Below are 24,627 nucleotides of genomic sequence, written 5' to 3'. Positions count from 1 at the left end.
AACTGCATTGATTTGTACTTCAAAACGTTGGTTGCCATTGAAGTTCGTTATTCGAAGAAAAATCCAGAAATGTTTTCCTTAAAAAACGTAATTTCTCTTCCACTAAGGAAAGAAAGACATGGATATCTTGGATGGCATTGGTGCGAGTAAATTATTAGGAAATTTTCATTTTGAGGTGAACTAATCCTTTAAGAAACCGACCCTATTCCTTCACTCAAGGCAAGCAGCAAATAAAGCTCAAAACTTTCTCTCTTGCGGCACCTCTAGACTTCAACCCACTTGACAACACCTGCTGGCTGAATTTACACCCCTGAGGCAGGTTAGCACTAAGCTAGCTTCTCAGAAAGCATTAGTTAGCTCTATTAAAAGCAGAGCGCCTGTAATTCTTATCCCAAAACAATGATGGTGCAGACAGCAGACCATCCATCAGAAGTTGAGGCTGGCGCGCCATGTGACACAATTTAGTGTTTGACGATAGTAAAACCTAATTGTCAAATTAGATAACGGTTACGTTCTGCGTGTCTGACACCAATGGAAGACACAAAAGAAAAAAGAAAAATCGCCTATTTGACTTCTTGCCCTCTTAAAAGTTTGAATCAGAATATAGTGCACTAAATCCTTCGGACGCTGGTGCCAAACAGCCGTCATCTCCATCACGGCTCTGAGAACCTGCATATTTCAACAAGTCGAGAATCACCGGGGGCTTGTCCAGATCCCCTTACCGTAGGCCAATCAGGAAAGATGAGAAGCTCAGGAGGGCATCCAAATGGGGGCAAAATCAAGCATCTTTAGCGCCATGGAAAAAAATGACATCCACAACACCTAAGCCTATCGTTAACATGGTTCTCATCAGATAAAGAAGCCACTCAATCAAAATATAAATGGCAACTGAATACATGAGCATTCAAATTACGGCACTAATGTCGGGGTCAAAGTAACGCAAGTGTGAGAATTTGTTGCTAACGTCCCCCCTTTCCATTTCCCATTGATCTGTATCAATGCATCTTAGAACACAGTTGGGTACCACGCTGGTTGACAGTGGAGAATATGTATCACAATAAGACTAATCAAAGAAATTAGGGTTGTTGAGTCAAGCTGGTCTTGCCGACATGAAGAATCGCATATTAATATTGGCGGGACTCCAGTGAAGTGGCTTCAGGACTGCAAAATTTAATCTTCAAATGTAGAAATCAATGTCACATGCTTTCCTTTTTCCTCTCATTGAACTTACTGGGTTTTTTGTTGCTCTTGTAACAAACCAGGCACACCGAGGCAGTAAAAAGCTGCGTTTTGAATTCTGTGGCTTAATGCAAAGAGATTGTAATTACTGGTTCCCCCCAAATTTCAAACAATGCCCCATAACGCCCCGCGGCAATGTCGAAGAAGGGAGAGGGGCATGAATGTGAATGTGTCGCCGTTTGTATTGCTACATCCCAGTGGGCTTTCAAAAGTCTGGTCTCATTAAACTCAAGAGCAGGTAGCCGGCAATCATGCCAAGGAGGTGGCATAAAAGGAACAAGAGATCAAGTCAAATTGGTTAAAACACAAAAGAGAACAGAGGCTCATGAGGAAAGAGTAATTTCAGAGCCAGAGGCCCGAGGAGCAGCTTGTGCGTAAACATGGGGATGGCTGAGTTTATACTGCACTCTAGTGGCAGGAACTGAGCATGGCGCCAATGGTTTATGAATGGTAATGTAATACTTTGTGGTATACTTCATCTAAACTCATGTTAAACCTTTCCTAAATATTGCATATTTCATGAAACTCATTAAGAAACTAAATCATTTGTCAGAAAACTATTGTTAAGCTTTTGTTATTGCTATAACTAAAAAAAAAAGTTGTTTGTCAATTGAAATAAAGCTGAACTAAAACAAAATATAAATATTAGAAATGTTGTGGAAGTTGAAGTACTAAAAATACTAAAACTAAATAATTGAAATAAGTTAAAGTACTAAAAAGACAAATTAATATAAAAAAGAGCGAAATAAAAAAGGACAAAAGCACATAACAAAAAGCACTTAAACACTAAAATTAGTTAAATTTATTAAAAATACAAAAAATGAAAAGAAATATATATAAAAATTATATATGTAACAAAATGTATGGATTTTGTTTGTCCTTTGTGCCATGTATGATTATTGTGCATCTAACAATACATAAAATGGTAAATGTGGTAAAATGGTAAAATATATATTTTGTTTTGCAAATTTCTGGAAATTGCCACCCAAAAAAATCCTGGTAGAACTGTATAAGCTTTAAGGTAGTCTATATTCTTAAAATGTGTAATTTGAACATTAAAAACTATTATTTTTAAAATGTTTAGATTTAAAATGTAATTTCTTACAGGAATATAGGCTGAGAAAAAACAACAATGTAAATTAAATAAAAATAAAGTAAGTGATGAAAGATATTTTTAGAGGGGGGGGGGGGGGTACGTTCTTTGTTAGGTTCCACCCAACATCCCGTTTCAATCAGTGTCAGCACATTGAGGAAAAATCATAATTGAGTATTTCACTTGATATCGTAACCATTAAACGAAAGCCTCTGATTCAATCATTGGCCACTGCATTCATGTGCACAACTGTGCAGCATCTGCGATTGATCACAATGCTCAATGCTGCAAAAAACATGTGAAACAGAATCCTTTCGTGCAACAGGAGTACAGTAGATTTAAACAGTATACCCACTAAATATAGTATGTGTATTGTTACATACCTCTCTTCCTTTATGAGTGACCAATGCAGCCAAAGGCTTGGCGTAAAAGCGACTGAAGGAAAAGCCAAGGCATCCGTACATGCTGTTAGCTGTCAGCTTAAGGGCCTTCTGCCTGATATCATACTATTAGAGGAGATTCATCAATGATTGAATGCATTGAAAGTCTTTATTTCAGTGTTTTAAAACAAAAAAAACGACATTGACAGAGCTAGGATAAGACTCTTAACATGCATATCAATGCAGAAAGATATTTAAGTGTTTCCTGGGATTGTATTTACCTGCAAGTACAGGTCAGGGTTGAGGTCCGCTTGCTTCATTAGCTGTTTGACCTGTCGTCGGCGCTCCACCAGTTTTCGAATTTCTTTGGGAAGAATGCCCATCTCCAGACTCTGATCTGGCAGCTCGGGAATTTCATCTTCATCCTCCTGTAATCATGGAAGTTTAGGGCATGCTTAAAATATACAAAGCTACCCATGCAGGCACAGCCGGCCGCCCCCTGGACGCACCACAGTTTTCTTGCGTGCATTGGTCGCTCCTCTCTCAACGGTAGTAAAGCAGATGTTGAACTCCTGAATGATGGAGGGATACAAGCTGTTGAAGTCCAACAGCAGAATGAACTTATCATAGAAACCTGGTGGCAGAAGATAGAATAGATGATTTAGGAGGCACAAACATAAACTCAACCCATGAGATGCACAAAGACACAATGGTGTTGTCAAAAGTGCCGACTTCGGTACCAAGTCTTTGGAAAAAAAATGTGACGCTTTGAGGGCTGTTGAGCGTAATCGTAAACACCTGTGAATGGCCATTGTACTCACGCACTCATCAAATATACATCAATGTCTCTCTCCAGTGAGCGCTTACACAGATACACTGGAAAGTTTGAAAGCATGCGTCTTTCAAAACACTTCCGTGTGCTCTCAAACGCTCCCGTGCGTTGATCATTGTAGCCTATCACAGAGATATCCGATGAGCTTGTGAACACAAAGGCCAATCACAGGTGTTTATGATTCCACTCAACAGTGCTCAAAGCGTCACATTTTTTAAATTTCAGTACTGACTTGGTACCGAAGTCGGTACTTTTGACAACCCTAAGACACAATGACTCACCAATTTTTGGGTCCAGCACCAAACCTCCAGCATAAGCTGCCTTCTTCCTCGTTTTGTTGGATTTGCCTTTCCCTGGGTCAACATCCTCATCCTCAGCCTAAGAACATAATTAAAAGACAAAAAAGTATTGGAACAGAATCAATTAAAGCTAAAATTGTCTGACAACTGCAATAAAGGGGGGAAAAATATCTAATACCAGATTTTGTTGCGGCTTCTTAAAGAACTGCTTGTCTGGAACAATGAAGTTCCTCTCATGGAAAGCATGGAGCAGTAGGTACTCGTTCCTTTCAGAGCGTCCACCCATCAAAGTACGAGACTGCGGGAGAACAAGAGAACTGATGAAAGGTCAAGCATTAGAAAAGCATGAATTACATAATTTATTCACACTGAATTGGCCGAATAAGACAATAAATATAAACAATATACAAAACATGGTGGAGCTAGTGAAAATCTAAACCACTAGTCTGATAAGGCAAGCAGGATGCAGCTCGAAGTGATTGAGTCAACTGTCGGAATATAAATAAAATATTTGGCATATAAATCAGAATGTAGACATTTATGCGTCTTATACTGATTATATATCAAATAAGAAACACTATTCTAGAATGTGGTTACAACAGGTCTAGTAAAAAGTGGAATTATTTATAAAGGTATCTTACCATGACGTTACCGGCAATGTTAGTGATCTGCATTGCCAGAGGCAGCACGTTCAGCTCGCACATGATTTGCAGAATCAGCTTAGCATCCATCCAGGTGACCTCCAAAAGGTAGAGTAAGTGCGGGGAATCACTATTGAAAAAGGAGAAAAAGAAATTAATAGAAAAATTAAAACACTGCAATAATAGTAAATATCCTCATGATTGAAGGAGGACTCAAATGCGACCCTACAGGTGCCAGCTAACCTGTAGAAGTTCCTGATGTTCTCTGGTGGCACCACAACCCTCTCTGTCTTTAAGATCTGGGCAGCCAGCTCAGTCAGGTGATAACTCTTACACCTAATCAGCTCTTTGGCAGAGATCTCAACATCACAAACCAGGCGTCCACAAGTGGCACTCTTCTCAGCAAAGCCACTGCGACCCTGAGATAAAAAGAGATGCACAAATGGATTAAAACATTGCTTGCTTGACAAAATCACAATCTGAAACGACTTCATGTAAAAGAAGACTTCCGACCCCCAGTTTGGGCATGTTGGCTCTTCTTAGACGGCCAATCTTTGACCAGTGAGGCACTTTGCACACACTGATCCTCTGCAGGAGCACTTCAAGGTCAAAACCAAAGATGTCATGGCCCTACAGCATCAGAAGGAAGATATAGTCAAATTAGAAATAAAAAAATAAAATAAAAATGTATATAAATAAAATGCATCAGCAATGTACGAGCTTACTGAGCACATTTTAGCTCACCACTAAGACATCTGGATCAATCTTGTGCATCTTGGCCAAGAAGAAACCCAAAAGTGCCCGCTCTGTACCGGCAATCTCCACTATCCCGTTCTGAGTAAAATCAACAAGCAAAATCAAGAGGATTTTATTGAACACATTATCACCTTATGCATAAATCCAAAACAAAGCAAACTTCATCCGGGAGATAAGAACAATTACCTTTTTCCTGACCGCATCTTTAAAATCATATGGGAAGATACAGTCATTGGGCTTGCTCACCACTGCAAAAGAAAATAATTAGTTATATAAGCTCAAATAAGCTGTGATATTTAAAAAATGACTATCAAAATAAAATAAAAATATTCATTTAAGCCTTATAATGCAAAAAAAAAAAACTGCAAGTACTTTAAACTTTTACCTTATGACTGCTCAAAAACAGTCCAAATTTATGAAACCTACATTTTCTAGAATAGTTGCTGTTTGGTCAGAAAAATGTTTTGAAACAAAATATACATTTTTCTTGAATAAACTTTCAGTTTTATAATGAAAAATGACTCTTTTTTTCAATGGTTTATCAATAGGTGGCAGCAGAGTTTTTAAACCTTCCTTTCGATTTCAAATTAAGATTTGGTATTTAATCACTGCTTTGGGCTGTAGTTTATTTGATGTGTCACAAATATTTGTTGCTTGTTTATAGCATGTTCATGCATGCATATTCAAGTTTATCAAAAAAATTCAGAACTAAAAGTGTGTGAAAGATATGGGACAGAGGCCATGCATTTTACATATGTATTTTTGAGAGAAATCTAACTTAGATGTATGAATTCAGAAATCTCATCTGGCTCAAATGATCGGAATGCGTTATGGGTTAAAATAAATTTGGATGTTCATTGGAGAGTTTTGGACATCACTCTCACACTCAAGCTATAAAGATGCAGAGTGGAGGAACCTACCACAGAAATTGGTCTGGAAAGGGGGCCGTGGTGGAGCTTTGTCCAGAGGAAATTGATGATGAATGAGGGCAGCGAGGGATATAATCTGCTCAAGGTAAAACACAAGAAGAAGTGTTAATAAACTGCTTAAAAGATGTACAAGTGCGGCTCATCTACAACCTAACAAGTATGATTTGATATTCAGTTATTTCGAATCTCATTGACTGCATCGGATACCTGCAGAGAGTGTATGAGGGTTCAGATCAAGATTTTACCTCATTCTGGTGGGTCTTTGGGTTCTGCACAGTCTTGAGGCTTATGGACATGACGACCAGAGGAGGTGGTGACAGGTCTTTAACTACTGAGATCAGGTCACTCTTCTGTGCAACAGCCTCCACCTTAGACCAGCTTATAGGCTGATTGCTCAGCTCTAGAGGTGATGGCGAGAGTGGGCACAGTAAATGATTACAATATTTGGATGACTATCAAGTGTTACCGAATGCTCATTTGTTTAGAAAATCCAGAAAAATGGTTTGTTTGTATGTATGTTTTACAAGAGAGATTCAATCTTACGAGGGGTCTTCACATCAAGCCAGCAAGGTCCCCGGATCTTCCTATTAAGGAGGAAGTGTTCCAAACTGGTGGTGTTGGTGCCAAACACATGGGAAAATGTTGAGCCCTTTAGCTCCGATGGCAATGAAGGAAGCTCAGCCTACAGAAACAGAATGTGCATATTACAAAAAAACACTTCAGACTCATTCCAGGAAGTTTCAATAAAATAGCCATGACTGTTTTGAGTGTACAAGGGAGAGACGTCTACTCACAGAGTATTTGACTTCAAGGTACTCGCTCTGTGAAGGGATATCTGGGATCTCAAAAGCATAATTCTTGGTCACCGGCTGTTGGAACAGGGGAAGCATGTTTTATAAATCAGGGTTCTACGCTAAGGTTTTTCCCAAGGATCACATGTGCTCCTAAATGAAAAAATCTAGGAGCACACAAAGACATTTTGGAGACATTATCCTATTAACCTGATAATATGAATGATTTTAAAGTTCGAACATATACAGATTTAACTATGTGACTTAAAATATATATCTTAAAATTAAATAAAAACACTTTTCCTAAAGTAGAATAGTCTTCTTTCAATGAATGATATATGCATTCTTTATAACTACTTGCATACATCATTCTTTATTATTTCAAGCAGCACACATATTTATTTGTATGAATTAAATATAATGAATCCTTATTAAAGCTATTAACGAGCAGTGAATGCTTTTCTCTTTTTCTTTTGTTGCTTCATCAATATTAAGGACACAGACTGCATTAGGTTTATTCCTCACGGTCACTTTAAGACATCGAATCATATCCAATTACATACGGATCCAATTGCACTGATGCACATCCGAAACACTCAAAACTGTTTAAGACTTAACCGACACAGTTCACATGAATACTCTCCAAAACGGACATTTCGACATAATGTTGTGTATTTGTCCATTCAGACACGAAAGAGAGCTAAATTCAGTCCTCGCGCACTGTGTGTGGCTGCACGCTTCGAGTCGGTTGTGTGCGCACAGAAAACTATGCGTCGTCGTCACTCTCATTCAGATCTATATGGCTGCTCTACTCATTCTCCCAGACGTTTACATTTTTTAATATTTTATGAGACATGCAGCGCATGTGAACCCGTGTGTCGCTGGTAGATCAGCACGTCCCTACTACAGGACAAATATGCGCATCTACAAATGCAGGCCATCAGTTCTGACTGGATCGCTTCCCAAATCATCACTATCTAACATTTTTGTCTAGTTTTTATTCGTTGACCAAAATGTCATAGATTTTCGTCATAGTTTTTGTCATTCAAAACTAGTTTTTATTTAGTTATCGTCTCGTTTTCGAGATGGTAGGTTGTAGTTACTCGCACATTGTGCTCGTAAATCATTTTTCCGGTTCGCACGTATCGATTTTTAGGGGCATATGCAAGCAAAATGGTCGCATTGTAGAGCCCTGTAAATGTATATTTGTAGTTTCCAAGGCACAAAAAGCAGAAATGATGGATAGCAGCAATTACCTTGGACTTAAACTTCATGATTTTGAACTTCTCAGAGAGACTGTTGAACTCTTGGTACACATCCATCATTCCTACCACACTGTCCGTCTGCTCGCCTGTTGCCAGATTCACTTTCTAAACCACAGTAACACAAAAAAATGAATTAAAGATGCATATTTTTGTATCTGCATGTCAACTAAATAAGGGCAGTCTTACATGTTCTCGAGGAAGGAGATACATCGTCCTCTCAATGTTCCTTACAGCAACACAACAGCTGACATGTGCTTCAGCTGACTCAATCCAGACCTTTCCAAACAGGTACACCACACCTTCACAGGGAAACAAACAAAAAATGTACAGAACCACCTTTTATGGAAACCAAATCATTGCAATTATGTAGGAATAGGAAAGAAAACATTAAAATTGATCATTTGAAGTTTAAGCATTTGATTTGATAATATATTAATTAATTATGAGTCAAAAGACCTAAAACCATTGGAAATTAGGATTTGTATGCAAAATCATGGAGGAGCAGATGCTCACCGGGTTGGTTGTATAGGTCTTCAAAAGCATCCAACCAGTAAAAGCGGAAAACCATATCTCCATCAGGTCCCTCCACCAGCGGGAGTTGGCTTGAGTCCACCTGCACATCCACAGGAGTCTCCATTGGTTCCCCCTCCTCCATCTTTTCCCAGCCCATGCCACCAACCAGTCCAGATCTGAGGAGAGCAAACAGGAAAGTTATGGCATCTTTAGTAGAGTATACTGCATTCATGCATAGCCTGTGTGTTGCAAACATACATTAACATCTCATCCTGTGGCTCAGTCTTGGGCTCCGCTTTAACAGTGGGTGTGGTATCAGGCTCAGCCTTCATTTTCACTGGCTCCTCCTCCAGGGTCTCTGCTTCCATGGGCTCATCAAAGTCCATCTCATTAAACTCAATTGCATCGTCTAAGTACAAGTTTAAAACAACAATTGAAAGCAACATATTTTCAAGACATTTCACCCAAATATTGAGGTCAGACATACCTTCAGGCTCCTCTGTCTTGGGCTCCTTTATCTGTGTGGTAATAGGTTTAATATGAGCAGAAGACCTGTATGAAGGTTCAGCTGGAGGAATCCCCACAGGTCTGGGCTTTGACAGTTGGACTTCAGGTGAATTCTGAGAGATGGACAAAAGGTTTGTATAGTGACTGTTTCACATACTTACAGTATGTAACTTCCTATTTACAATACCATTTAAAAGTTTGAAACCAGTAGTCTTTTTTTAAAGAAATCTCTTGTGCTATCCAAAGCTCCATTTATTTTGATTTTCAAAAATACAGTAAAAACTTATATTGTGGAATTTCATTACAATTTAAAATAACTGTTTTCTATTTTAATATTATACTATAATGTATTCCTGTGATGGGAAAGCTGAATTTTAAGCCTTATCCAGTCTTCAGTGTCATATGATCCTTCAGAAATCATTCTAATATGCTGGTTTGGTGCTTAAGAAACCATGATACATTTAGGATTCTTTGATGAATAGAAAGTTTAAATAACAGACCTTACATAATTTGTAACATTATAAATGCCTTTACTGTCACTTTTGATCACTTTAATGCATCCGTTCTGAATAAAAATGAAAGAAACCCAAAGTACGCATCTTCAGCCTCACGAAGAAAAAAAATCTAAGTTTTATCCTTTTGAACAAGGGATCGCTACCTTTGGCACCTGTGGTTTGACTGAAAATGGATTCATAGGGGATCCCAGTGTTTTCTTCTTCTTCTTCAGAGTAATGACTGGCGGTGGAGTGAGCAAAACTGGCTTCTGTGAAACATTCAAATGATCATGAGGTCATGAAGCTGCAATGACTGACATGTAGTATGAACATTGTAGACTGAAAGCGCATATAGGATGTCTGTTTTAAAAGTAGACTGTTATCTATTAATACAAAAGGTCATAAACATTCACCTCAGAGTGCAGGTCCTGCAGAATATCTCCCAGCAGATCATCTTGAGACAGATCTACATGTTTCTACAATGCAAATCATGGAAAAAGACAATTCTGTTCAAACTACAGAACATTTTTTACCTCTTTGATCTCAATTACAAATGCCAAATAATGGCAGAACTTTCCTTCTTGGTTGAACTACTCCTTTAATATTTAAGTGCAAGTTAATTTAATTAATGTTTAGATTAAATAGTTACATAAAGGTCAATTACACTGAAAAAACATACAGTGAACAAAGTGGCAAATTGAGTCTTACCTCAGTAGGTTTCTTCACATTGCTATTCATGAACATGCTTTTAATGCTGTTGGGTTTACTGACAGACACTTTTTTCGCATTCTTTTTCGAATCGCCTCCCTTTCCACCTTGTTTACCTGTTTACGATAATAAACTGGTAAAGACAACTCAAAGAACAATGCTTAGTATTGCTAATCGTCAAAAAAGCTGATTTTTTTTTTTCAACACTCACTTTTAGGGCCCTTCTCCAGTGCATCATCATCCAATTCTTCATCAAAGATTTCTCGGCCATCCTCCACATAGCCTGTCCCATCTGACAAACACAACATACATTCAGCTGGTGTACTTTTAAACATTGAATTTAGCAGAGTTATGAATATTTAACTGACCGTCATCAATGATCCAATCATCATCCTGTCTCTCCCGCACCATTTTCGAGTACTGCTCTTCATCCACCTCCTCATACACACTGGTGAACTCCTCCACCTGATCACAATAAAATGTTAAAACACTGGAACAGCACAGGTGACGTGTACCAACAGCTGACATGCAACGTACCTCATATTTAACCTTCTCTCCCTTCTTGGCTCGTTTAATTTGCTCTAAAGCCGATTTGCGCCCCACTTTCTCTTTTTTCTCCCGCCTGGAACGCGAGGCAGCAATGCCACATGTGTCGGATGCATCTATAGGACAAGGAAATGGGGTTCAGTAAAATCAAACTGCAACAAGCATAAATCATATTATACATCAAACTGAAATGACAAGCACCAGATTATAAACAAATCACAGTGTTGTTTTTTTATCAAACGAGTTAAATCATACACTGTATGATTTTAGGTTATTATTGAAAATAAAAAACAATTTAGTATTGTTTTACATATTAATTATTGTTTTATTTTAAAGAGATGTAATATGAAAATAGTAATAAAAAAAATATTTGTAATTAAAGAAAAAATATATAACTATATAATTTGGTGTGTATAAAAATATTTTTATATTTACATTTTTCTGGTGGGACAAGTGAAAATTCCAAATAACGTTAGCTGAGTGCAGGTTTCAAAAATAAAAACCAAACAAGAAACCACTGATTCTAATGTTGTTATTATTATAACAAAAACTTAAATGGTCCAAGAAGCAAAATTTTACTAAACATTCTTTATTAAAAATATGGTATAGCAAATGTAAAAAGATATTCTGCAGGCTAACGTTATAGTCTATTACACAAGGAAATAGTTGCAAATTCATCATAATATGAGCAATTTTGTTTCGGGTTGGAAAGAGTAACTTAATTTGATAGAGTAGACATTGACATTAATGTTCATGTTCAATTTGCATTCAAATTATGAAGCGTCAAAGAAAAGCACATTACACATAAGTATAGTTGCATAAACGCATATTTAAGGGATTGGTACAGGAAAATAACAGGAAAGCAAGTTCATTTCAAGCTGCCGATGTTAGTACAGGCACCCAAGGGACCGTTCTAAATGCATTTCAGTAATATTTTGTAAGTTAATAAAATTAAGCACTGTAAACACGCTCACCACAATCCCCACCGTCCATGTCTTTATCGGGATTTGAGACAGGAGCCATTAACAAAAATTAGTGCCTGATGTGAGGTAGAATTCCACCCTTCTTCAGAAGCGCCGAGCCCAAAACAACAGTTTCCGCGCCAAAGTGTCTTCCCGGGGAAACTCGAGCAGCGGATATGACGTTGTCAGCAACCGTCCAATCTGATCTGAACTAGTTCAGTGATCCGTTAGACAAACCCTATCTATGGATAAACCTGATTCAGTTTGTTGTTTTATACAACGAAATATTTTAAGAAGGTTGGAGACTCGAAAAACACAGTTCTAAAATAATTTTAATATAATTTGTTATTTACCAAGGTTTATTTTTTGTATACAGCAGCCAGATAGAACATATTGTTTATTTGACTAATAACCACATAAATACAAAACACAATCAGTTTAACAATAAACCAATGCTAAAAAAACATGTACTAAATAACATAAAGCATTTTTACATTCGTTTCCCTTTCAAATGATTGGAAAATTATATTTTACAGTATATGTTTGTTATTGTTATATATTTATTCTGAACTGTAACCATAATCGTCTATTTACTACTTCAGTGGTTTGTATTTTAGTGTTCTTCAAAATACTCTAAATAATCTGAACACATTTACATATCAGTGATAAATATAAATACATTTAATCTTCTAGATGAAAGATGTTCGGTTAAGCTATACGATTCATACATTCTTTGAGTGAATCATTGCATTTTGTTTGGTTGAATCATATGTCCGAACCGGTCCGAACACTCAAGGTAACTTCTGGCCTATGGCCATTTTATTCATTCTGAACACAAAATTCGACTCTGGTGGGACTCGAACCCACAACCTTTGAATAACCCCATTCTTCAATCTAGAAGTCCAATGCGCTATCCATTGCGCCACAGAGCCGATGGGACGTCCCGGTAGTTTGTCGGTACTACTGCTGACTTCAGAAGAGTACTTTATTTTGTAGCAATAATAAATAGACACGGCTATATTACATTTATTATTTTTCCTAAACATTTGTGTGCAAAACACGATTAAATTCATTTTATATAATTTTTTAAAAGTGAGTTTTCAAGTCCTTTATTTTGAAATAAAGTCCTTCCGCTTGCAGCAGCACATGTGAGAAAACCACGTTGTGTGTCATTATAACCAAAATGGCTTCGTGCAGCATAGAAGACGTGCTCGCCAAAGCAGAGAGAGACGAAGCTGAAAAACTAAGAAGTATTACAGTAAACAAAGAGTTAGATCTTGAATTTGACCCGGGTAATTTGCTTGCGTTTGACAAGAACCGGATAGATACTCGGGAATTTAAAGACAACCGAGGGGAAGACTTTCTACGCTCTTTAGCGAGAGATAACACACAACTTCTCATCAACGAGATATGGAAACTTCCAACAGAAAAGGTTGAAGAAGTAATCGTCGCCAAGCTACCAGATCCAACCACACCATTGCCCAGGGAAAAGCCTGCACCGAAACCAAAGCCTCCTACAAAATGGGAACAGTTTGCCAAGCTGAAGGGCATTCAGAAGAAAAAGAAGACCAACATTGTGTGGGATGAAGTTCACAAGGAATGGAAGAGGCGATGGGGTTATAAACGTGCTAATGATGACACCAAGGAATGGCTGATAGAGGTCCCAGTGACTGCAGATCCCAACGAGGACCAGTTTGCAAAAAGGAATAAAGCCAAGAAAGAGAGAGTGGCCAGGAATGAGTTCAACAGACTCAAGAACGTCGCCAGAGCTCAGAAGATCAAGGTGCCTGGAATGGGGCTCGCTCCCACCCCTCAGCAGTCTAAATCAGAGCTGGCACAAGCTGCCAATGTTGCCAAGGTTTCCACCGCCTCTGTTGGTAAATTCCAGGAGAAACTGCCTAAGGAGAAAACGCCCAAAAACACAGGGAAAAAGAGAAAATTCCAGCCTCTTATTGGTGACTTTGGTAGTGAGAAACAAAAACAGCTGGATTTACTAAAAGTAATGGACAGTAAGAAGCCACGGCTTGATGTTACGAAAGCTGTGAATAAGCAAATGAGGGAAGAGGACAGGGAATCGGCTCAAAAGAGCAAGAAAAGCTTTGGAAAGAAGGGACGAAAGGGAAACATGTCTGGTAAAGGAAAAGGAAAAGGAAAAGGAATGGCTGGTGGAAAGGGAAAGGGTCCCAAAGGCAAAGGACGGAAACCTAACATGAAGCAAGGAAAGCGCTAAAATCTACAGCAGTCTGGACTTTTTACCTATATATATTGTACACATGTTGTCAACCTGTCATGTGTCAGATAAAATCATAACTTTGAGTCATAACTTGGTGCTGGAGTTTGAATCTGTACAATATGGTTGTATTTTGATGTTCAGATTTACCGTCTTTATAAATGTCATGGATGCACTGCTGGACTGAAGATAATTTGACTTTTTCTTGTTGTATGGTGTGATTTAATTTTGCCACCTGTTATTCATTAGTGATTTCACAATAAATTTTTACATCTTTTCTGATATGTCATATGTTCTTCGTTGAATCTTGCAAATATTTCACCAAAAAAGTTCAAATATTAAAAGCATGTCATTATGATTTGCATAATACAATATGTGCTGTAATATAATAATGCGAATCATTCTGCCTGGATACAATATTTTTATAAATTAAATTATTGACAATGCTAATGATTACTACTATGTGTAAATAATTTGTGATTTAAAATTTATTATTTCATGAAATAGGATGGACATGCTCGGTTATAATGAAAAAAGTGCAAAACTACTTCATAAAAATGAATTTTCTTTATAAATGTGTTGTGTGTGTTTATTTTTTTATATATATACACTAAAAGCTTTTTGATTTCACTGTTAGCAGTTGTGTCAGCAACATGTTAATATCAAAATATGCTTCTAATCTCTTATTTCTTGCATTTGCTCATTTCTGGACAGCGTAACTATATTTGTTGTTCCATTAAGGAATAAATGGAGTTTAATTTTCAGAATCAGAATCAGAAAGAGCTTTATTGCCAAGTGTGCTTGCACACACAAGGAATTTGTTTTGGTACTGAGGCTTCCAGTGGACATATACAAATACAACATGAAACATAATACTACAAATTATAAGAATAAAAAATAAAAATATAAATATATGAGAATAAAACTATCACAGTTGGGTTTAGTCAGAATAGACATTTTCAGATTTACAGATTATGAACCTATTTACAGTGTTTTGAATATTATAAATAAATAAATCTACATATAAGTATCACCTGAGTTGTGGGATATTGCACTAAACAGTGGGAGTATTGCACTTACAGGCATATGCCTTGGGAGGAGTGTCAACTGTTCAGGAGGGAAATGGCCTGTGGGAAGAAACTGTTCCTGTGCCGAGATGTTCTTGTGGCCAGTGATCTGAGTCTCCGTCTTGACGGTAACAGTTCAAACAGGTGGTGTCCAGGGTGAGTGGAGTCTGTGATGATTTTACCTGCTCTCTTCCTCACTCTGGAAGAGTACAGGTCCTGGAGGTTTGGCAGGGGGGCACCAATGATCCTCTCCGCAGTCCGGACTGTCCGTTGTAGTCTCCTGATGTCTGATTTGGTAGCTGAACCAAACCAGACAGTGATGGAAGCGCACAAGACAGACTCAATGACGGCTGAGTAGAACTGAATCAGCAGATCCTGTGGCAGGTTGAACTTCCTCAGCTGGCGAAGGAAGTACAGTCTCTGCTGGGCCTTTTTCACAGTGGAGTCAATGTGATTGTCCCACTTCAGGTCCTGAGAGATGATAGTGCCCAGGAACCTGAATGACTCCACTGCTTCCACAGTGCTGTTCATGATGGTGAGTGGGGGGAGTGCTGGCCTGTTCCTCCTGAAGTCCACGATCATCTCCACTGTTTTGAGCGTGTTCAGCTCAAAGTTGTTATAACTGCACCAGGCAGCCAGCTGTTCAACCTCCAGTCTGTAAGCAGACTCGTCACCGTTTCGGATGAGACCGATGACAGTGGTGTCGTCTGCAAATTTCAGGAGCTTGACAGAGGGGTCTTTAGAAGTGCAGTCATTAGTGTACAGGGAGAAGAGCAGTGGGGAGAGAACGCACCCTTGGGGAGCACCAGTGCTGATTGTGAGTGTCTTGGATGTGTGTTTCCCCAGTCTCACTCGCTGCTGCCGGTCCGTCAGGAAGCTGGTGATCCACTGACAGATCGAGGATGGTATGGAGAGCTGGGTCAGTTTGGCTGTGAGAAGACCAGGCATGATGGTATTGAAGGCCGAACTGAAGTCCACAAAGAGGATCCTTGCATAAGTCCCTGGTCTGTCGAGATGTTGCAGGATATAATGCAGTCCCATGTTGACTGCATCATCCACAGAACTGTTTGCTCTGTAAGCAAACTGAAAGGGATCCAGCAGGGGTCCAGTGATGTCCTTCAGGTGGGCCAGCACCAGTCTTTCAAACGACTTCATGACCACAGACGTGAGAGCGACAGGTCTGTAGTCATTAAGTCCAGTGATTTTGGGTTTCACTGGTATTTCAAACCTGATAGTTCTGGAAATGCTATAATCTGGTTCGATGATTACTTCTAAGAACTTAAATAAATGGGTCTGAACTTACTGACATGGTTATTTGCCATTTAATATCAGAAAAATATTCATTAAACATTTTAAAATCAATGCAGCCACCTGGAGGTACATTCATGTAATGCATCCAAATGCACAATGTTCTGCAATGACCTCACATAAAATGTACACATTTGACCAAGCTAAACTGTAACTAAACATTTATGTCCCGTTTTTTTGTAGTTTTTGGTTGATTATGAGGCAATTATTAGTTGCATGTTACTTTAATGATGTAGTAATTTAATGTGAATTAAATGACCATAAATACCCTCACCCATCCACCAAATGAAAAACAAGATGCCATATGTTCAAAATATTGATGCGTCTACAGAATTGGTGTCTCTTTCTAAGCAAATGAATACCCTGTTCTTGAGTTGATGGATGGTGTTTGACCACCAACACCATCTCAGATCAGCTGGGGGGCTTTGGGAGGGGAAGTACCCATCTGTTGACTGCTGTCAGGCTTGTAAAGCATCATTAGTCAAACAATAACAATACAAACACCCCACGCCAATGGACAGAAATATAGGGCACACTTAATGCCAAAATCAATTACCACTGCTGTGCTGAGGATGCAGGGTGTATTGATTCACCATAGACTATATATATATATATATATATTGCATTTTTGAGTTCCGAAATATATATATATATATATATTTCGGAACTCAAAAATGCATGCATCATCATCCACAGTATTATCAAAAGATACTGTTGCAGAAGAGCTGGGTTGATGTCAAGTAAACCCTAAATATCAGTAGCAGTGGATTAGAGAGCAGCGTTTATTTAGGACAGATACAGAAACAGAGGGATCTCTGTCAGTGGATCTCACAAACAGGCCTCCAGATGCAACAGCACATTTAAATGCAAAGCAATGGACAGTTTGAGGTTTTCACAACCGTTTTCTCTTCACAAAGTTTGTCCTTGGCAATTTAGCATGTGTTTTAACTATTTGTGCTTATTTATGCATATTTGAGTTGTCTAATATCTGACATAATTTGAGTATTATTGCATTTGTTGATATATTAAACACATTGGAAAACAAATTTGTTTTAACAATGTGGACAATTCAATAACAATTTCATTTCATTTTAAATTATTTGCATTTCTGTGCATTCCTGTTTTAATCCATACTGAAGTATATAATTCATAATCTGTCCACTAGATGGTGGTAACGCACTGCTACACGCCTCAATGGCCAGACCAGGGCCATACCATGGACATAATAAATATATGTCTATGTGCCAGACGACTCAGAGGGTGACGTCATTTAGGTACTCTAAAAGCAGGAATCGAGGTGGACCGGGCGCGTGCAGGACAGCCAGCAGGGGCTACTTACCGTCCCATGTGTCTCAGGTTAGGTCTGAGACATGACAAACATGACAATATCAATAGCCGCGTTTCCACTGTCGGGCCAAAAGCGGGCGTGCTAGTGCGTTCCAGTCGCGTTTCCACTGTCACTTCCGGACATCGATCGGGCCTCGTCAGGGCTTCCTCGGGGCCAACGGCCAGGGTTTTCTGGCCCGCCGAAGACCTTGGTCCAAAGCGGGCCAGCTCGGGCTAGAGGAGTGGACGAACAACAGCGGAGTTTACCTGGGTCAGGAGACGGCAGCGCCGGCTGATTCTGTCAACTAACATCAGCATTAAAGACTTAGCTGCTACCTCAAATTAAAATTACATAGAAATAATTTACCTCAAAACTCACTTTCATGTTTGAATGCCTTCTTTTTGTGATCCGATGTGGGTTCTGGTCGCCGTATAAGGTAAAAAATATTATACGCGATGCAAGACTATGCACGCGCTAACCATTGTAACGTTACCATAGTAAACGGTAAATATGAACGCTTGAAGAAATCAGACAAATCATAAAGGCCATCACAATTATGTTTTTTATTTTATCTGTCAGTAGCCTACGTCTCTTCTCTTTTTACCGGATTATCTTAAAATAAAGCAGGGAGCTTTATATTTTGAGGGAGCTTTCTCTGTTTCTCTGACAGAAAATATAACTGTAACGTTAACGTTAGTGGAAACACGGCTATTGTAATAACTAAGCTCAGACAGTGACACAAGCTTTATTTTTGGAAGATGCGTAATTTCATACACTATATTTCATGCAATTTTAGGATAGTACGAGAATGCAGCTAATCTTTTTTCTTTGTGATTTAAAGCTTTTGTTTATGTTCCTAAAGGCATGAGCTCACTAAGAATGGCTTAAGACGGCACAGTTCAAACCAAGCTGGGACTGTCGTGATCCTAGGGGACTGGGGAGGGCACGGGGTGAGTATAATGCCACCATACATAATGAGTCTGCAAATTGCAGAAGTTGACGCCCGTCGACCCCCACCGACACACACGGGCAGCTGCTCCCCCTCCCAGCATCACACTCCACAAACAGGTGGCTCATAGCTCATTAGCTAACAATGCACACAGATAGCACACAGGCCTGATCGATTCTTGCACAATGAACCCTTCCCGGTGGCTTTTATGCATTTCATATACACTGGTCAAAAGTTTGTAGGATGTTTCTGATGTTTATGTTTTTTATGATTTATGATAAAAAAAATTCAGTAAACAGAAATATTGTGAAATATTTAATAAAATTGAAAAGACGTGTTTTCTATTTTAATTAGTGCTGGGCAATGATTAATCTCGATTAATCGCACCAAAAATAAACGTTTGTGTTTACATAATATATGTGTGTGTAGGCTACTGTATAATTATAATTTTGTATATATAAATAGACGCATGTATTTAAGACATATTTGCATATATGTACTGTAGGCTATATATATTTATAGATAATTTTTATTATATATAAATATAAATATTTTATATATAAATAAAAATAACAATTCTTAAATGTATACATGCATGTGTGTGTATTTACATATACAAAATAATTATACACAGTACACACACGTATATTATGTACACAAACTTTTATTTTGGATGTCATTAATTGTTGCCCAGAACTAATTTTAATGTATTTTAAAATGTAAGTTACTCTGTGATGACAGCTCTGAATTCTCACCAGCCATTACATAGAAATTATTAAGCAACAAAAACTGTTTTCAACATTGACACTAATGACGAATGTTATTCGAGCAACAAGTCAGTATTAAAATGATTTCTGAAGGATCATGTAACACAGAACGAGTAATGATCCTGAAAATTCAGATTTACATCACAGGCCTAAATTACACTTTCTAATATAATCAAATAGAAAACAGTTATTTTATATTGTAATATACTTTACAGGATCATTTTATACTTTTCCTGTATTTTTCATCAAATAAATGCAGCCTTGGTGAGACTTTATACTGCATAAAATGAGCTAGAAACATGTTTGCATACTGTTCTGAATTCAATGGAAAGTCTTTTCATGCCATTTCCCAACCAATAAACAACTCTGCCAGTGCAATTACACACTTTTCACATGCGTGAATTCCTATGTGATGATTCTCTGCGTTCGAGGGACTATGGTCTGGTCTTGTTTTGAGCGGTCAAGGTGTGGCGGATTAACCTCGCTGCGGTCTTTTGATTGGTGATGGTCTTGGACCAATACTGAACAGCCTGTCACTTATCTCCCCTCGTCAACGCGCTGGAATCTGGGTCATCGGGAATAAACAGGTCCTTTGTGCTTGTTGTTTCCTCTTTGTGTTCCCCAGCAGAGGCAGGCTACAAGTCCCCTGGGGGAAAGATAGGGAGGAGGGCGCTTTCCTGGCGCTCAGACGTGAGGCCCGCACACAGCTCTCCCAACATGCTCCAGAGAATCTTGTCCAAGCACCGTAGGAAAAGCCACTGCCAGGAGGCCACCAATGGGGCTTCTGAGGCTGATTGAATGACTCCTTTACAGAAGGCTTAGGAGAAGTAGTACTGTAGCTGTTTTGTGTATGTGCATTCTTAATAGCCACTAATACTATACTGGGGGAGACTGGGGGCAATTATTCTCCTTTGTAACTCACAGGCGAGTGATTTTTTGGTGTGAGGAACATGTACAGTACATGTGCCAAAAGTAACAGCATCATCAACATATTTGCATTTAGAAAGAATTTATTGTAATATTGAATTTTATAAGTCATAATTATACAACCTGCAACATTGGTTGAGGGGAATTGTAACACACTTTTGAACAACTGTTTTTGTATATTAATAAATGCTCACCTCAAAATAGTAATTTCATTGCTCAATATTTGCCTTATACTTTATTTCAAAATATTTGAAGGATTTTATCTAATTACTGCAGTGTGTTATATGTTTTTAGCACTGATAGATACTGTTTGTCACTTTTCTCAAATTTAGATTTTTACTTATAATCCCTTTTTTGTGTGTGTGTGTGTGTGTGTGTTTGTTTGTTTGTTTTTAAATTAATACATTAATCCTACCAAAATATTTCTATGCATTTGTGGATTTTTATATGTATGTGTGGTACTATACATAGATATTTAATATCTATGTATATTTGGTCACACTTTAGATTAGGATACAATTCTCACTATTAACTATTATACGACTTTTGCCTCAAACTCCTTTTACTGCTTAATAGGTAGTAATGTTGTTAAATTTAGGTATTGGGTAGGATTAAGGGATGTAGAATATGGTCATACAGAATAATAATGCATTAATATGTGCTTTATAGGTATAGCCTACTAATAAACAGCCAATATCCTATAATATGCATGCTAATAACCAACAGTTGGACCCTAAGCTGAAGTTGTTACCTTATATTTTTATATATTATACCTATACTAAATTCTTGATTGCTGTGAATTATAGAAAACAACTTTTATTTTGGGCTAGTAGCACGGAAAAGGTCTGACCAATAAACATGTCAAACTTATCAACCAGTAACATATATTTAATATAACAACAATTATCTTTCCCTAGACCAGTCTGGCTGCTAAATCAAATCCCTGCACTTCAGTTTGAAATATAGTGCTCATCATGCACACCATATATTATAAGATTGACTTTGGTATACTCTTTCCTTTGAATCAGCCCCAGTAAATGACTTCTCTCAGGTTTTATCTTAATAAGATGCCTTGGCCATCTGCTAAGCGGCTTACTGGTCACAATGACTTCAGCTTTCTCCTGGACCCTTTTCCAGGGCTCTTACAGAACTTAATTAATCCTAATCCATCGATGCAGTGACTGTTGATGTCATATTGATGTTCAACTGCACTTCAGAAAATTAAATTGAAATATGCAGTGAGCTTTTGCAGTGTTCATCTCGCAGCATCTGTCGCCTGCAGCTCACCTGAGGAACAGCTGCCAGTCAGGAGAAAGACTTAGATCTGCCCCGCCCATAACAGCATCCCATTGACCAGGTGCCTCTTCACCAGGACAGCCATTTCAAACAGGAAAAATCTGTCTTGAACCAGTCATGGTGTTGCATCCTACTCTAAAAAATGCTGGTTGTCAACCCGTGTTTGGGTCAAATATGTACAAACCAAACCGTTGGGTTTAAAATTAAATTTTTGGGGGGTCTCTAAACTTTCTAATTTGGAATTGTCAGATAAAAAGTCACAATTTTTATTACTTTTTAAATTCTAAGTTCATTTTTCACAATTTCTGCGACATATACACCGTAAAATAATATTGTTGGTTTAACTTAAAGTAAGTATAACCTGGTTGCCTTAAAATTAAAGTCATTGAAATAAAAAAAAGAGAGTTAATACAGTGAAAGAGATTGGTTTAATCAACAGAAACTCAAAATATTATGTTATCTGAACCACATAAATAATTTAAGTTGATTTGACAAAAGAAAAAATGTGATAACAAATTTAAAAAAACTTTTTTTACAGCGTAAACATGCCATTATGTGGGGGAGGGAATCAAAATTGTGATATAAACAAAAAAAGTATTGCAAAATGTTAATTCAAAGTTACAAGAAATAAAGTAAGAATTGTGAGATGTTAGCTCAAAATAACTAGGAAAATATAAAGTAGGAATTGTGTGAAATAAAGTCAGAACTGTAAGATAAAAAGTCGCAGTAACCTTTATTGTTATTTTTAAAAATTTTGTGGCATAAATTGCCCGCATGCTAAACTGTGTGCACAGCAGAATCATTCATAGGCTACTTACTACATGAAACGCAGTACACTATAGGCCTCTGTTGAGTTTAATGGCAAGGGCCCCTTTTGCTCTCAAACTCAAAAATCACCTATGAGCTTATTTATAGCAAGTCTCTACAGTATAGCTATGTGCCTGGCCAGCCCAGTGTCCAAACTCTCAGCAGTCAGCCAGTCATAAACAGTGGAAAGACTGACCTATATTAATAGGCACCTTTGGCAGCAGAGCAACACGCTTAAGTTTCCCGCCTGAAATGTGGGTGCCTGCCAGATGACTAGGGCTGTCACTGCTGCGATAGCCTACCATCTGCTGTCTACTGCACACAATGGCAGGCAATGTGCACACAGTCCCAAGGGAGGGGCTTCAAGGGATGGCTCTGTACCACATGCTGCACTGGGACACTTCAAAATACACACACACACACACACACACACACACATATGCATTTAAGTGTGCATGATAGTGGTATTCCCTCATGGGCTATATGAAAGCTCAATATACCATAAAATAGAAATATTATTAGGAAAAAAAGTGACCAATATAATTAATGAGGGCAAACCTCACTCAAAAATGACATTTCTTTTATCATTTACTCACCCACTTGTGGTTCCAAACATGTAGGCCTATATAGTTTTCTTTTGCTCTACAATAGCCTAATATATTTTTAGAAATATTTTTGTTTGTGTGTCATTGGTAGGCTATAACCAACATGGTTTGGTAAGCAACATTCTTCAAAATAATTTAGTTTGTGTTAAGGTTAAAGAAAGTCAACAGGTTTTGAGGGTGAGAAAATGATGACGTTTTCATTTTCGGTTTAACTAAGTTAGACCTTTAAGTAAGCTACACTGCTTCATTTTACTACGGACATCACTGAAAATAATAATAAGTAGCAGTTCAGTCAATGAGTCAGTCAGATACAGTAACCTGACGGATTCAGTGAGTTAATTTAGTGAAGGATTCGTGAAAGGCGCGAACTCGTAAGCTTTTTGAGCGATTCATTAAAATAATCGACTCAAAAGAGTTATTTATTCCCGATTCAATTTGACTATGATATATTTTTGATTCACTAAAAAAGAAGTCATTTGCTCTTAAATAGGAACACGCTGTTTGTTTCTGCGAAGCAGCGACGATTAGCGAAGTCTTCTCAGTAGAAAGATGTTTTTTGTTGTTGCCATTATTATGCGATAGTCTGTCTTTTAAGCTAAGCTCATTATTTAGGCTGTAGACCTAAGTAGGACTGACAATTTCCATTCACTCTAGTAGGCTATATAGCCTGTAGATAAATATGATTTCTTCTGTAGCCTAGATTCGTCACTCAAAGTAGTAGGCTAGCCAATGAATCTGAGCATGACTTTTCATTTGTTCGTGCTACTGGATAAGGATATTAAAAGGTAATTTTCCTCGATGTGCATTAATTAAAAAAAAACATTAATACACATTTAGAATAATTTTTTTAGACCAACGTAAAAATAGACAAAATTGACTATTCACTACAGAAATATCAGTCTATATTAAATTCCTTAATGTGTCCCCATTCTTATTCTAAATATTCTTGTTGCCTACGTCTTCTCTAAACATATCCAAAATACATAAAGCCATCACAAATAGTCAGCATTTTATAAGCTGACCAACAGAGTAGGCTAATTTTACAACTTGTAGACCAATAATCACCTCAATCAAGGTCATGGCTTGGATTTCAACCTAAAGATTAAAGTGCTTTCTAAATTTACAAATCACTGTCAGGGAGTACAACAGGTGTGTTTTGCGTTGAGCCAAAATGGCTACAGTAGCCATCAAGAACACAGTGCACTTTACAAAAGCCCAAACCAGCCATCCAATTTATCCCCACTGGGCTTTTGACATCTCTCAACCTGCACACTGACCATTTGAAAAATACAATGGTAAAGCGTTCTCTAAATTTGAAAGAAACATTTAAGTGCACATGTGTTAAAGGCTTGTAAGGGCCGTCAACAGCAGAAGGCATGTCAGTGGGTC

At 37.9% G+C, this 24,627-nt stretch overlaps 3 protein-coding genes and 1 non-coding gene across 6 annotated transcripts in view; 2 read left to right on the top strand and 2 right to left on the bottom strand.

Annotated features, from left to right (window-relative positions):
* Positions 1–12,124, bottom strand: part of pola1 (polymerase (DNA directed), alpha 1) — a 58,034-nt gene extending 45,910 nt beyond the window's left edge. The window contains exons 1-26 of one of the 2 annotated variants that reach the window (XM_077244755.1): positions 11,968–12,124; positions 10,985–11,109; positions 10,816–10,912; positions 10,659–10,739; positions 10,448–10,563; positions 10,153–10,215; positions 9,904–10,008; positions 9,226–9,358; positions 8,997–9,147; positions 8,739–8,914; positions 8,412–8,524; positions 8,217–8,330; positions 6,964–7,038; positions 6,713–6,851; positions 6,415–6,569; positions 6,161–6,245; positions 5,427–5,488; positions 5,229–5,318; positions 4,998–5,114; positions 4,728–4,903; positions 4,485–4,614; positions 4,022–4,141; positions 3,826–3,922; positions 3,222–3,346; positions 2,994–3,140; positions 2,716–2,838 (exon numbers count right to left, since the gene is read on the bottom strand). In XM_077244755.1, the coding sequence (XP_077100870.1) occupies positions 2,716–2,838; positions 2,994–3,140; positions 3,222–3,346; positions 3,826–3,922; positions 4,022–4,141; positions 4,485–4,614; positions 4,728–4,903; positions 4,998–5,114; positions 5,229–5,318; positions 5,427–5,488; positions 6,161–6,245; positions 6,415–6,569; positions 6,713–6,851; positions 6,964–7,038; positions 8,217–8,330; positions 8,412–8,524; positions 8,739–8,914; positions 8,997–9,147; positions 9,226–9,358; positions 9,904–10,008; positions 10,153–10,215; positions 10,448–10,563; positions 10,659–10,739; positions 10,816–10,912; positions 10,985–11,109; positions 11,968–12,016 (2,964 nt within the window). In that variant the 5' untranslated portion in view covers positions 12,017–12,124. The remainder of the gene's footprint in view (positions 1–2,715; positions 2,839–2,993; positions 3,141–3,221; positions 3,347–3,825; positions 3,923–4,021; positions 4,142–4,484; positions 4,615–4,727; positions 4,904–4,997; positions 5,115–5,228; positions 5,319–5,426; positions 5,489–6,160; positions 6,246–6,414; positions 6,570–6,712; positions 6,852–6,963; positions 7,039–8,216; positions 8,331–8,411; positions 8,525–8,738; positions 8,915–8,996; positions 9,148–9,225; positions 9,359–9,903; positions 10,009–10,152; positions 10,216–10,447; positions 10,564–10,658; positions 10,740–10,815; positions 10,913–10,984; positions 11,110–11,967) is intronic. The other variant, XM_077244756.1, reaches the window with a different exon arrangement.
* A 673-nt stretch (positions 12,125–12,797) lies between these two features.
* trnar-ucu (transfer RNA arginine (anticodon UCU)) lies at positions 12,798–12,887 on the bottom strand. Its single transcript is given in 2 exon segments — positions 12,798–12,833; positions 12,851–12,887. It is a non-coding gene; the product is annotated as a tRNA-Arg (tRNA).
* A 216-nt stretch (positions 12,888–13,103) lies between these two features.
* Positions 13,104–14,760, top strand: rrs1 (ribosome biogenesis regulator 1 homolog). The gene has a single exon (XM_077244754.1). It carries the CDS (start codon positions 13,139–13,141, stop codon positions 14,183–14,185), a length of 1,047 nt encoding a protein of 348 aa, XP_077100869.1. The 5' UTR covers positions 13,104–13,138; the 3' UTR covers positions 14,186–14,760.
* Positions 14,761–17,762: 3,002 nt separating this feature from the next.
* Positions 17,763–20,731, top strand: LOC143751498 (uncharacterized). Of its 2 annotated transcripts, none has more exons than XR_013207254.1 (3): positions 17,763–18,323; positions 18,750–18,837; positions 20,229–20,731. XR_013207254.1 is itself a non-coding variant. In XM_077244060.1 (3 exons), the coding sequence occupies exons 1-3, from the start codon at positions 17,906–17,908 to the stop codon at positions 20,399–20,401; spliced, it is 390 nt and encodes a 129-aa protein (XP_077100175.1). In that variant the 5' UTR covers positions 17,763–17,905; the 3' UTR covers positions 20,402–20,468. The 2 variants fall into 2 exon arrangements, 1 of the variants encoding a protein (XP_077100175.1); XM_077244060.1 differs by having other exon boundaries at positions 17,763–17,916; positions 18,750–18,955; positions 20,229–20,468.
* The last annotated feature ends 3,896 nt before the right edge of the window (positions 20,732–24,627 follow it).

Source organism: Siphateles boraxobius, unplaced genomic scaffold (assembly GCF_051911475.1).
Source record: "Siphateles boraxobius isolate OS27281-9 unplaced genomic scaffold, OSU_SipBor_1 26, whole genome shotgun sequence".
NCBI classification, from domain to species: domain Eukaryota; kingdom Metazoa; phylum Chordata; class Actinopteri; order Cypriniformes; family Leuciscidae; genus Siphateles; species Siphateles boraxobius.
Note: the sequence above shows the minus strand (reverse complement) of the source record. Positions and strands in the feature narration are given on the sequence as shown.

Excerpts from the sequence above, each read along its gene's own strand:
- rrs1 (XM_077244754.1), top strand. The coding sequence starts at position 13,139 with ATGGCTTCGTGCAGCATAGAAGACGTGCTCGCCAAAGCAGAGAGAGAC.
- LOC143751498 (XM_077244060.1), top strand. Across the intron at positions 18,956-20,228 it reads GCATCACACTCCACAAACAG|CAGAGGCAGGCTACAAGTCC; the intron begins GTGGCTCATAGC and ends TGTGTTCCCCAG.